The sequence below is a fragment of the Microdochium trichocladiopsis genome (assembly GCF_020744255.1).
Source record: "Microdochium trichocladiopsis strain MPI-CAGE-CH-0230 chromosome Unknown B0I36scaffold_10, whole genome shotgun sequence".
NCBI classification, from domain to species: Eukaryota; Fungi; Ascomycota; class Sordariomycetes; order Xylariales; family Microdochiaceae; genus Microdochium; species Microdochium trichocladiopsis.
In genome coordinates, this window is record NW_025763553.1 from 2656537 (window position 1) to 2669940 (window position 13404).

General features: G+C 56.1%; 5 protein-coding genes across 5 annotated transcripts; 4 read left to right on the top strand and 1 right to left on the bottom strand.

Annotated features, from left to right (window-relative positions):
- Positions 1–126: 126 nt before the first annotated feature.
- Positions 127–1784, top strand: B0I36DRAFT_354197 (uncharacterized protein; the record flags this gene model as incomplete). Its single annotated transcript, XM_046157278.1, has 2 exons — positions 127–1606; positions 1714–1784. The coding sequence occupies 2 exons, from the start codon at positions 127–129 to the stop codon at positions 1782–1784; spliced, it is 1551 nt and encodes a 516-aa protein (XP_046007758.1).
- Positions 1785–4735: 2951 nt separating this feature from the next.
- B0I36DRAFT_367948 (uncharacterized protein) lies at positions 4736–5671 on the top strand (the record flags this gene model as incomplete). Its single annotated transcript, XM_046159538.1, has 1 exon — positions 4736–5671. One exon carries the CDS (start codon positions 4736–4738, stop codon positions 5669–5671), a length of 936 nt encoding a protein of 311 aa, XP_046007759.1.
- Positions 5386–6636, top strand: B0I36DRAFT_334714 (uncharacterized protein). Its single transcript, XM_046155378.1, is given in 2 exon segments — positions 5386–6560; positions 6575–6636. 2 exon segments carry the CDS (start codon positions 5705–5707, stop codon positions 6622–6624), a joined length of 906 nt encoding a protein of 301 aa, XP_046007760.1. The 5' UTR covers positions 5386–5704; the 3' UTR covers positions 6625–6636.
- Positions 6637–8576: 1940 nt separating this feature from the next.
- B0I36DRAFT_354199 (uncharacterized protein) lies at positions 8577–9536 on the bottom strand (the record flags this gene model as incomplete). Its single annotated transcript, XM_046157279.1, has 2 exons — positions 8577–9180; positions 9529–9536. 2 exons carry the CDS (start codon positions 9534–9536, stop codon positions 8577–8579), a joined length of 612 nt encoding a protein of 203 aa, XP_046007761.1.
- Positions 9537–12130: 2594 nt separating this feature from the next.
- On the top strand, positions 12131–13049 carry B0I36DRAFT_354200 (uncharacterized protein; the record flags this gene model as incomplete). Its single annotated transcript, XM_046157280.1, has 2 exons — positions 12131–12166; positions 12273–13049. 2 exons carry the CDS (start codon positions 12131–12133, stop codon positions 13047–13049), a joined length of 813 nt encoding a protein of 270 aa, XP_046007762.1.
- Positions 13050–13404: the final 355 nt, after the last annotated feature.

Consider the following 13404-nt stretch of genomic DNA (forward strand, 5'->3'; position numbering starts at 1 on the left):
TCTAACAAACACTCACGCCCACGACGTCTCAGTACATATAAAGCTAGCTTAAACGCCAGGTGTACTTGCTTTTCAGTGACAACCCGGCAAAACTAGGAACTACCAGTATCGTCGAAATCAGCAGTCATGGCTTCAAATCAAGCAGGAAACTCCAAGAAGGCGCGAAAGAAGTTTCTGGTCTTTGTTGATTGTCCCGACCCTGACAACTGGTTTATGGTTCTCTCCATCATTCGGCGCAACCCACGTCGACGTGTTTGTGTCATTCTCTCGCCTCGGCCTGTCGACCTAACTGTTAAGAACTATGGTACTCATTTTCCTGAAGTGTACGATGCCGTTTCGGAGTACACTAGGCGACCGAACGGAAAGGTCGATAACGACGAAGTAATAAGACGCATGATGACACCGTTCACAGAAAAGCCGAAATGGGTTACGGAAATCAAGCAAAACATCGCGGAGGAGTGGTTCAGCAAGCCAGACCGACATTTTGAGGCCAGTGGGAGCTATTTCAAGTCCATTGCAAGTACTTATATCAAGGTCATTGCGCACTATTGGACGACCCTTCTGGATGGTCTTAACATCCCTCGAGATCGCTACCAGTTCTATACGGACGAGGATTCAATGCAGAAGATATCACCAGGACTGAGACACCAGGGCCACAGTCCCGATTATATATGGGTATTTCGAGAAGAAGAGGAGAAAGTTGAGGATCTGAAAGAGCGGCTCGACGCAGCCTTGAAGTCGAACGATGGCGAAGTGCGCGAAAGGCTCATACTCCAGGTGTGGAACGACTATATTCAGGTGAAAGATGCCAAACGACGAGCTTCAAATCTGGCCGACATCGTCCTCCCATTTGATCAGCTCATAGAGGAGGAAAAGGCCCTGCGTGAAGAGAAACGAACTGCAGCCGAGAAAAGTGAGCTGAAGAAAGCTCTCCCACTATTCTATGGTCTGCTTCATAAAAAGGATACAGGCCCGCGAGTGGCCATAGGCGGACCCTTCACTGAAGCTCTCAAGTGGGTTGAGAACGATCTGCCCATGGAGAGCGCCACAGCTATGGCTTGCTATATTTCCGGCAATCTCAACATCTTGACCAATCAGTTCAACGTTGCTGTCGACATGTATCCGGCATGGACATTCCTGAAGCTTGTTGAAGAGAAACAAATACACACCGTCCTGGTGCCGACGGAAGTCATCAAGGAGAAAGAATGGCGAAACAACAAACTTGCCAAAGTCTTCGAGAACTATCCAAGACTCTATGAACTAGTGCGTGGCTTCACGAGGAGCGGCAAACTGCAGGATGCCACCATGTTCGACTGGAACACAGCACTCATCGATAGCTGTCCCGAGCTCTTGAAGACCAAGCGTGTACGCCCCGTTCTGAAAATTCTGCGAGAGGTTGGGACAGAGAAAGATCCAGAGGAGGTCGATTTCCATGGAAGCTTGGAGGCAAGCCCGAAACCCCCAGCCATAATGTTGAGGGTTGAAGTAGTGAGATCCAAGGGGCAACACTACCTGACAATGTGTTGGACTGAGAAGGGTTTCAATGGAAGGATCTTGAAGAAGTACCACGATAAGATCCCGAAGATGATGATCGAAGATCTGACAGGTAGGAAGACATCATTCTGGGGTAGCATTATGCGATTCGCGCTCCCTTAATAGCAATCTAGACCACGACCGCGTGGTACAGTAATGCGCCGCGGTATACTAACTTAGTCTGTACACATGGGTCTAATGGAGGCTTTCCAGGTCTGGTGCTGAAGTGTCTGGTGATGTCGGATGACTAAGCACGTGGCAAAAGGTCCGGGTTCAGAGTTCCACCTCGGCCCGACACATGCGCCCGTCGGCCGCCACCGTCCAGGCCTCGCTGCCAGGCACCTGGAGCCCCCAGAAGAGCGAGTCTGGATCCCACGTCGTCTTGATAGCCGCCAGCGCGTCGTAGTTGTCGCCAAAGAAGGCCTCTGCGCTCCGTCGGCCTCGTTTATGTATGTCCCACTCCCCGGCGTCACCTCCTCGATCCGCGGCCGCATCTCGTCGCCCAGCCACCGCTGCCGGCCCCGCATGTGGGCCCAGTCGGCTGGCGCGTCGCTCCACGGCGTCAGCAGGCCCAGCAGTGCCACGCCGTCCCGCCACGCCGGCAGCACCGCGTTGGCCGCGCCCGTCCGCTTCACCGCGCCGACCACTGTGCCCCCGATGGTCACGCCCCCGGCGTCCACCATGTGCTGCAGCGCGGCCATGAGCTTGCTCAGGTAGGCCGCGTCCTCGACGACGCCGCGGGGCACGATGCGCGCACTGCTCTGCCAGAACGACTCCACCGGCCCCGGCGCGACAAACGTCGTCCAGTGCGCGTGGTAGCCCGGCGATGCCAGCCACTGCGCCGTGCTCGCGATGCCGGCACGGTCGAGCGCGTCGACCAGACGCCGCACCAGCGCCTGGGCAGCCGCCAGCGTCAGGCCGTGCGCCGTCAGCGGGGTCAGGTAGAACACGTCGGCGCCCAGGCTGAACGTCGCTCCGACCCCGCGGTCGACAATGGCCGGCATCAGCTCGAAGAAGACCCGCATGGCCGCCCAGAACGCGAGGGGCGATGCGGTCTTCCGGTCAATCATCAGAAACAGGCCGGCGACGGGCGCGTCCGGGTACACTCGGACCGTCACGCTTGTCACCACGCCGTAGTTGCCGGGCCCGCCGCCGCTCAATGCCCAGTACAGATCTGGGTTGACCACTGGAGAAGCCGTGACCGCCACGCCCTCGGCCGTGACTACTTCGAACTCGAGTGTCTGGTCCGCGCCCGTGCCAAACTTGGACCCCAGCGGCGAGTGGCCACCTCCGGCGGTAAAGCCTCCGGCGACACCCACCGATGGACACCAGCCGCCGACGGCCACGAACCCGAGCGGCGCAAGGAACGCTGCAGCCTCAAAGCCTTGCACGCCCGCGCCCATCTTCAGGGCTGGCCCAGTGTACAGTGCCGACTGGTAGGCCGCCACGAACTCCGTCGACTTGAGGTGATGCGTCCACACCGCCAGCGCCCCGCGCGCCGTCGACCTCCCGACAAAGTCGTGCCCGGTGTTTCGGATCACGATCCGAATATTCTCAGACTTGGCAAAGCCTATCGCCGCGGCGATGTCCGACGGCCCGCTCACGTTGACGGCGTAGCTCACGAGATTGCCGAGGTCGGCACAGGACGTCTCCCGCGGCGCAAACGGGTTGCAGGACTGGTTGGCCCAGAATCGCTCCATCATGGACGAGGACGAGCTGTAGTGTGTCTCTGGCTCGCTATACGACGCGCGGAGGGCTGTACATGCCTGCTCGTCGTAGGTCGGGTCATGGCAGACTGAGCCGATGGGGACTGTCGCCACCAGTCTGCCCGAGACAGTTGCGTTGAGCTCGTCCCACCTCGCCTGGGAGGGCCAGCATGAATCTCCCGACAGGCAGCGGCAGCCATTCGCGCTCATCAGGCTCCGCCGGCTGGCTGGGCGCGGCCATGGGACGGCGGCGAGTTGAGCAAGCACATGCGGCTGGTGGTGGTGGTCGTGGTGGATGAGGGCTTGTTGGCTGCCGACATAGTCGGAGCTCTGGCTGGCCGCCAGAGCTCCGAATGTGAGGAGGTGGCGCAGATTCATTGCGAGAATGCCCTGGGACGGGAACTGTCCGTTGTCCTGAGATGAGCACTCCAAGGCGGCTGCCTGCTGATAATTGACTTTGTTATAGCTATTCGGCCTTGCAGTACGTAAACCTCACCGGGAAAGCTTGAGCAGACTGCGTGAATTTCTGCGCGCCCCAAAAAGAGACCAGGTGGTTTCCCTCGGCTGACTCGTCTGGGGGGTTGCGGAGACCCGTGTTAGTGGATCTGATGGTGGCTGTTGACGAGAACCAACAACGGCCCTCTCCCCCTCGCAGCACAACGACCGGGGTAGGACAAATCGTCCATTTTGGGATGGGACTCGGGGTTGGCTTGACATCCCAGTACAGCGCAGTAAACCGCCACTTCCTGCCAAGTCTTCAAATCATACATGACCAACCTGACTGCCCAAATTTGTGATTATGCCACATATCGCCGGCGTATGCCCTCCAGGGCCCCGTGCTCGGTCGGGAAGCAGCACGACCCCGGCCCGGTGCGCCGGCTGGCAGAGCCCCGTCCGTTCATGCATGACGGCCGAGTCTACTGCGGCACTAGCAGGGATGCAGGCCTCATAAGCTTGCAGCACAAAGCATGGGCACCCAGAAGTGTGTGGATCTGACAACCCCCTGCTGGCTCTCATTGGACTCACACTTGCAGTTGTGTGTTTGTTCGGGTTTGTGTCAGTTTGTGTCAGTTTGTGGAGCTCATCAGCTGCAACCAATCAGATTAATGCTCTGCTCCACCTAATTTACTAAGGTTCCACGTCCAAACAAACCTCCTCACCCACAAACATACCAGGCATTCGCGAACAAACCCCCACGGGACATACTCGAGTCCCACAAACATGGATGCACAAACATACACACACAAGCCCGCCCACCTTGGTGCCCAGCGTCTTTCACCCCAGACGAGCTTAGAACACGCCACGGATCGTTTGGCAGCTGTGAGCAGTAGCATACACGTAGAATATGAATACTTCACGGCAAGACTCAGAGGGCTTTTCGATAAAGCGAAGAGTTTGCTCAATAATACAGTGGTCAAGCGATGAAATTACGTCACCATCTCTGCCGGCTCAGCCTGCCCAACCCGACATAGCGAAAGTGTTCACCGGGCCTCACTATGGCGACGGAGGGTTTGTGCAGTGGGTCACCGTTTCCTCTCACGCGGCTGCCCCCCGAGCTGCTCGTTTATGTGCTCGAGAACCTCAACGCCAAGTCACTGTGGTATGCCGAGAGAGTATGCCAGGCTTTACGACATGCAGCACATAGTGCTTTCCGGGGAGTATACGGCCCTGGTGTCCGACACCGAGTGGCTCTATCGCCTTCACCATTGCGGGAGCTCGCAATCGAGGAGTACAAACTAGACTGCAACCCTTTCCATTACACGTGGGAGATTACGGCCCTCTTGTACGCCATATATGAGCACGTCCACTCTCCCATAGACAGTGGCAACCAGTCGTTTGCGGTCTTCAGCCTGCTCAGCCTGCGACGTAGTGATGCTGCACACAGTCCAGTCTGGCTAGAAACCGTGGCGCTGGCCCTCATGATACAGGGCCGCCTGAGGGAAGCCGACAAGTACTACGCTCAGCTCGCCGCCATCGGGCCGCCGTCAGAAGGAATGGTCATAGCTCAGGCGCGCTACGGCTCGCACAAGCGCTTCGTCGAGGCTCTCCAGCGCCTTGGCGCCGAACCAAGCTCCGCAATGCTGGACAAACTCGTCATCGGGGCCGCCGCTCGCGGTGACGTCGACCTGCTCGAGTACCTGTGCGCCAAGTATGTGATCAATCTCTGCTGCATAGTCGATCGTCACAGCGTGGCGTCGGCGGCCGCCTCTGGGGGGCAGAACACGGTGCTGGAGTTCCTGCAGGGTCGTGGTGTAGACATTACCGGCCACCACCTATGGCCGTCGCCCATACTCGCGGCAGTCAATCACGGCCACTACGAAACTGTCAGCTACCTGCTGGCCAAGGGAGCTCCCACCAAAATCGACGGGGAATTTCTCGCCGTACATGCCATCTGGAGAGGGCGCCTGAGTGTGCTCCGGCTCTTGAGCTAGCACTCGGCACTGCTGACGACTAACTCCATCGGCATGTTGAGTATCGGGTTCGCCGTGGAATTGCGCGACAAGGATCGAGGGAGAGAGATTGTGGAGTTCCTCGTCAAGGAAGCCAAGCTGGACATCAATGCCCTGGGCATCAATGGGACGGCACTGCACTTGGCAATCAGATCCGGAGACGTGGAGACGGTATCGCTGCTGATCAGCCTGGGCGCCGATATACATGCCACAGACCTCCTTGGCCAGGATGCCTTTGAGCACGCCATTTCTCACAGTGGAGCCGTCGCCGAGTGGATGGCGGAGCAGTATGGGGACCGCATCTCGGAGCTCCTCATCACAAAGAGACAGATGGTCACGCGCATTATCGACTCATCTGCCACCCTCAGAGTGCGGCAGCTGGCTGCTTGGATCAGCCTCGGCTCATGCGAGGTCACGCCGCAGCAGAAGGAGGAGATTGTTCTACGTGCATGGACGACCCAGCAGATGGACGACAAGCTGTGCGAAATCTGGATGCACAACTTCTCCCTGGCTGCGCTGCAGTGGTTTGTTGTCCACTTCCAGAACAGAGGTATCACAGGGTATATTGATGATGCAGCGGCAGTGTCTTCAGACCTCGCGCGGGCTATAGAACGTGGGTCTGGCGCCAGGGTGGGTCACTACACTCCCGCAGACAAACCCATCGACGGTGAACTGCGGACGGCGGCTCGGTATGTTGCAGACGTCCTGCAGCCCCTCGATTGGTGCATTCGCAGGAAATTAGTGATCGAGCTGTGCCGCAAATTGCCTCACGACGAGCTGTGCACACTTGGCGTGGCTCTCGCCACTCCTGACGCTCAACCGTTTTTGATGGGACACAAGGCCAACACGTTGGAGGAACATGGCTTATTCCGTTCTTTTGCCGAGAAGCAGAGTTGGAGATTTATTGGCAAAGCCTAGCATTCACTACTGAATAGGCGATAGTCAGGGGCTATAATCAGTAAAACTAAATGATCTTGCTCCTCCACAAATCTGCGGCCACGCTTTCTATCAAAAGTGGGAAATAATAATAGTGCAGTACTTACATAGCTGCCTGAGGACGGAAGGAACATTGGCACCCGCCACCTGATTGCATACATGCGCACGACATGCATGCTCATGGAAGGAAATATGTCATTTGATCTGTAGGAAAGTTTACGGTACTGCCTTCGCCGGCTGCCTGCTCCGTACTCGCCGTACTCTATCCCGTCACGGAGCGGAGTTATATACCTGCCGCTGACAATTTGCGAGCTACGGCCGTCGCGCACAGCACAAAGTGAGCTTGTGGTCCTAACGGATCGCGACGCTTTGAGAGCTGCGCCCCACTACAATCACAAACCATGTCACATGCTCTATCGCTGTCACACCTTATTCCAGCTACATCGAACGGACTTTTTCACGCAGCTGTAGTTGTCTCGATATAGCTTCCGTAGTCTCCGTTATTAGCGGTGGGTGATCCTTCTTTCCTCTACTACCAGCGCTAACAATCAACTAAACACCCCAGTTTGAGACCTCAATTGAGTGCAAGCCATGCAGCAAACCACCAGCTTCGGCACCAAACATGATCTTGTCCTTGACGTAGGCCACGCAGGCGTGGCTCAGAGGTTCTGGGTAGAGTCGTCACGCCTCATCCGTCATTCGCCGTAGTTTCAGGCCCTTCTCAACAGTCCATGGCTTGAGCAACGGCCAAACTTCGGCTCCTGGACGGTCAGCTTGGCTGAGCACGATCCAGGGGCCACCGCTATCATTCCCGCGTTTCTACACAGGTCTGGGCCTGCAGTCTAGCAAGCAGCAAGCCCCCATCTGGTGGAGCGAGTAGTCGTAGCACTCGACCGGTACGCCATATTACACGCCGTCTAGAGCGTTAGGACAGCCTGGCTAGAAGCTACACAGTCACGCCCGGTACACGATCTCATAGTTCTGGACCAAATGGTGATATTAGACGCAGAAACGAAGACGATATAGAGCTGGGTTGACAAATTATACCTTTGAATTCTCGATATCGCGGAGGATGCTTCGACAGGGCCGATCGGGGCAGATAACTATCTCGTTATGCTCGCCTCGGGGAGAAAACGCGCTCCGCATCGCCAGCAGGCTAACGGCGTGGCGGACTCATACCACGACGCTGGGAGATGGTATCCCGACCTTCTTTCTACATCATTTGGATCTGCAGAAGAGCCCACCAGAGACTGCAGGGCTAGGCCATACAGCCGGCTTTGTCACGAGGAGCAGGCTTCCGTCATCAAGCTCGAGCTTAACAGCAGAGGTGGTCTGAACAGGCGAGACCTCTTCGATCCTGCGCAGCGAGATGTGATGAACATAGAGGCCTGCGTTAACGAGCTGTAAGCATGTGACCCGATCTGCATCAGGGTAGGCAGGGAAGACAGCCCTTGCGAGATCAAGCACAATGTACACGGTGCACTCAGTTCTTTTCGGTCAAAGTGGTCGGTTCAGGACCAGAGCGGCGCACTCTCGGACTATATGCTGTGGCGCCAGCCTCACACACAGCTACCTTGCAGGGACCGATGCCACATGGATCTCCGCACTGAGTCGAGCAGACTCGGACTCGGACGATGAAGTCTGATGACTCCGATCAGGGTCGCAACAAGGGCAGATCGTAGTGGCGTACATATAATACTCTATTGCGCTATGGGAGCGTAAGATAGTTTATCAAACAACTGAATCTTTGAGGTCAAATTCGGGAAAGCTGATATATCCGTCGTGCTGATAGTCACCCCTCTAGTCTGTCATGACAAGATCGCCGCGAGCTTGGCGGGTGATCTTGTGTCTAGCCTTGGCCGTATGTACAGATGCATCGTGTCTGTTGGCTTCCTAGGTACCAGCGATTACGAACGATAGGACCATACTGTCGCTCCGTATGCATAAGCGATCAAGTCGTCTGCTCAATCTTGTCGATGATTTCCCAGCACGCGGTGATGCCGGCGTGCCTGCGCTCGTCGACGAGGGCGGTGAACTCGCGGGTGTCGGCGCTCTCGAGGGTGATGAGGATCTCGTCCGGGCTGAGCTTGCCGTCGATGCGGGTCGACGGCTGCACGAGGCCGTACGAGGCGCCGCCGTAGCCCGGGGCGACCTTGCGGATGCAGTCGGGCACCCGGGGCGTGGCGAAGCAGGGGAACTCCCAGCGGATAGGGGTCGTCCGGTCCCCGCACTTGCCCATAAAGCGCCGGGTGTTGAAGATGAAGACGTATGGGTCGGCCTGGTCGGCGTTGACCTGGATGTGCGACGGGTCGCCGCCTTCGCGGAAGTAGTTCTCGAAGGTCTCCTCGTACGCGCGGCGAAAGCCGGGCAGCCGGGCTGTCTCGACAGCCTTGCTGATGTGGATCTCGAGCTTGCGGACCTCGGCCGGATCGTCAAAGGCCGAGCCAGATTGCCACCGTCGCCACGATCGCAGATCAATGCAGCGCTCAGACGCGACACGAAACACTGACACTTCATACTGGAGCACCTCGAGACCATCGAGGCGACCCTGCTTGCTTTTAAATTGACGAGTATGTTTCTCCGATGCGTGGAGTGTACGGGATATTCCGCGCGGTAGGAAGTGGAGCGAGAAGAGAGAGACACTGGCCACGCAACTTCCGGCAACCACATGTCTGGCATATATCACGCTAGAGGACTGGGAACGACTGACAGCATGCGGCCTACTACAAGTTCGGAAGTTTAGATGAACGCATCTTCGAGGGTAAAGCCCGCCGCAGCAGCAAGCCTGCCGCGGTGTCCCTGATGCCGAGTTGTTCGGTGAACTCTGCAACCGACCTGCGCTAGGTCATACGGCTCATGGAGCCAGGACCGCAGCAGTTGCTGAGGTATAAGTGTCACTTAACCAGTCCATCGAGAGAAAGCGCCGTGCTCTAGCCCAGGTTAACTTGTCATATCTCAAGGTTGACTCTACACCCGATGACTACGGTGTCGAAAACATTGTGCTTTCGTCCAGTCCATGATAATCACGTAAGTTTTCTGCGTTCAATTCACAGGTCCTATCTCCTATTACAACACGGTTAACGTAATCCACAAGTGAGCGGGCCACTTTCCCACCATATTCGTATAGGCCATGTTATTTCCCCTTTTTCTCCACCAGTAATTATGGTACGACCATTAATTGAAGCCGATTTGATTCTAGCGCTTCAGGCGCTCCAGTCTGACCCAGAATTAACCGTACGAAAGGCTGCACTGTTGTATAATGTGCCTCGTACGACCCTCCAACGAAGACGAGCCGGCCGACCTGCGAAACGCGATACCCGACCACCCTGCCAGAATTTGGCCTCGTACGAAGAGGATAGTATTATTCGATACATAATCGACCTAGATTCGCGATCGTTTCCACCGCGGTTAAGTTGTGTTCGAGAAATGGCGGATCGACTCCTCCGCGAACGCGACGCGCCACGCGTCGGAACGAACTGGGCTGCGAACTTCGTACGACGACGACCTGAGCTCCGTACGCGTTTTAATCGAAGAATCGACTACCAGAGAGTCCTCTGCGAGGATCCGGACGCGTATCGCGCGTGGTTTAAGCTCGTACGAAATATAATCGCGAAATATGGGATCCACGATGACGATATTTACAACTTCGACGAAACAGGCTTCGCGATGGGTAGAATCTCCGCCGAAACTGTCGTTACAACCTCTGATCGACGCGGCAGGCCAAGAGCTGTACAACAAGGCAATCAGGAATGGGTTACAGTAATCCAGGGTATCGCGTCGTACGGCTATTCAATCCCACCATATATCATCTTCGCGGGGAAGGTCCACCTCGACTCCTGGACCGCGAATAGCCCTCTACCGCCCGACTGGGTAATTGCGCTTTCAGAGAACGGTTGGACGACGAACGAGAGAGGTCTAGAATGGGTAAAACACTTCGATTTCCATACGAAGAGTCGTACGAAGGGTACCCACCGCCTCCTCATCCTCGACGGCCACGAGAGCCACCATTCCGTCGATTTCGAGCTCTACTGTAAGGAACAGAACATTGTGACGCTCTGTATGCCTGCTCATTCGTCACATAAGCTCCAGCCTCTCGATGTTGGGTGCTTTAGCCCTCTAAAACGGGCGTACGGCAAAGAAATTGAGGGTCTTATGCGGGCGCATATTACCCACATCTCAAAGGAGGACTTCCTCCCAGCCTTTTATAAGGCGTACGACGCTGCGATGACAAAGTCAAACATCCAGGCAGGCTTTAGAGCAACTGGCCTAGTGCCGTACGACCCGAATTATGTGATTTCGCAGCTAGATATGAAGTTTCGTACGCCGACACCGCCAGGTTCCTCTGCTGGACTGCCACCCCCTTGGGTTTCGAAGACGCCGAATAACCCAATTGAGGCCGAATCGCAGAGGGAGTATATTAAAAATCGCATCGTACGACACCAGAATAGCTCTCCGTCGTCTATTATTGAGAGCCTACGGCAGCTCAATAAAGGAATCACAATGATGGTACACGAGCAGACCCTTATGCGCCATGACCTCGCCGAACTTCGAGATGCAAACGACCGCCTTAGCCGCCGTCGTCGTACGAAAAGAAAGCAGCTACAGAAAGGAGGGTCCCTAACAATTGATCAGGCAAAAGATTTAAAGGCTCAAATCGACGCGACGGAGCAGTTAAGGGCGGAAACGAGTCAGAATACTGGTCGTACGAGGAGGCCAGAAACGCGCGCGCGACGATGTGGCGTCTGCGGCGAACCCGGCCATAATGCTCGCACATGTCAGAAAGTTGTATCTGCCTCTGAAGAAGAGGATTCCTCATAGTTTCAATTGATTTAAGGCGTTATGGTTGAATTATCTTACACATTGTCGTACGAGTGCCTGGAGGGTGGCCCGCTTGCTTGTGTGGCCCGCTTGCTTGTGGATTACGTTACGGCTTTTTTATGGGGCTACATTAAATAACACTGAAGAGGCGGTCTCGATGCGCCATGCTCCCGAGGTCTATTTTCACGCGCCGACATGGATGCCAAGCAGCATAGCTCCCGATCTGCTTTGCCACACTTCGCAGGACGAGATCCTACATGACCGCGACACAATCAGGGTGCACACTGACTCCAGCCCCCCGGGCCGCTCAGATATGACAGCGCGCCAGAGGCGTGCCAGCATTGCCTACACGCCCTCTTGGCTAGTGCAGACTGCAACAAACACGATTCAGCGCCACCCGTTGTACTCATCGAACTCACAGCTACCACCTGTAGTCGTAAAGGCGATGCTGCAACGATAATCTATTGCACTGAAAAAAGCGCATTTCTTCCCTCGTACCAGGCTCGGGCCAGATCACCCTCCTCACACCTCTAAGCGGCTACCCGCGACCGACCTGTGGCCCTGTACCGACGGACGCTTTCGTTGAATGCGCCACGCATGACTGGACAGTACCCACTTTAACCATTGCCTCTATGTTCCGCTCATGGTCTTGAACAGAAGCTTTCTTATTCTCTCGTAGCGCGCCGCATGCGTCGCTGCTCGGACGAGAAGATGGTCGGTGAGGTGAGAGCGCGCAAGCCTGAGCATCCTCAAACAGCTCTCCGTTGTCGTGAATCGTAATTACGTGCTGGCTCACTGTGTTGATGGACTTCCCCGAGCTGTAGAATAGAACCTCTTGCTCGCCTTTGCCCTCAGCAAAATCTTTGAGGTTGTTCAAAATATGTGTGACTTCACGCTCCACTGCTTCTATCTGCTCCGCTGCAACTTGTCTAGGCGAGTCGGTAACGAGCGGCAACCCATCGAATCCCCTGTCAACAGAGACGTAGGCCAGGTCACAAACGACACTGCCAGTGATCTGGCTACAGACACCACAGCTGGACAGCCGCTGCTCCGCTCAGCGACAGACGGGAGCAGAGTACTGCCTGGTTATGATCCAGGGGGATTTGCCCCCGTGGCTTTATCTAGCATCGATGCGCCTGAGACTTCGATCAACAGCAGTCGCGATTGCCAGAACGACACTGCGATTGGCGAGTATGCCCAGAAGTACTCTACGCCCCCGACTGTTCCCCATGAAGTTCAGACAGATCGTGGTCACCACGTGCAGAGCCTCGGTGACGAGTGTCATGTGGGTGGCAGAGAACACGAGAACACGGGAGCGAATCACATCGCCAATGGTACAAGCAACACCATGGCTGACCGTACAAATGGGGATGCCGATGTTGAAGTAGGGATCGAGGATCGCGCGGCGAGCACCGCCCTCGGCAAGACTACCGCGCCCAGCAGCCTCGTCAACGGGGAGCTTGCGACCACAATGGACGTCGATAACAACCATGCAGCTGGGTTGGGCCTCCTGCTTGAGAGCTGCTGGGATAGTTCAAGGCAGGACGATCCCCGAGGTGATTCGCACGAGGCTACTGGCGACGGTCGCGGTAGTCCTTGCGACTAGAACAGCCGGGAACGCGCGATATACGATAACAGATGTGCCGGCATCTGAGTGTTTCCGCCGGCCGCCAAGCCATCAGTACTTGCGACTTGCACCGAGTGGGTACGAGAAAGGTGGAGTACAGTACGAATGCCTTATGTATCATCGTCTCCTCTCAGCGAGTCTGTCCTATTCGTGATTACACAGTACTTGACGTTGTTACACCTGCCGGGGCATTAATGCACACGACCTGGCTACGCTTGGATAGACGGAATAGCGCTTGCTCTACAGATTATGGATGCCAATGGGAATTTCCGAAAGATGAAAGAAGCCCAACAAAGGAAGCAGCCTCGTAGGGTACGCCCCGTTCATGATGACT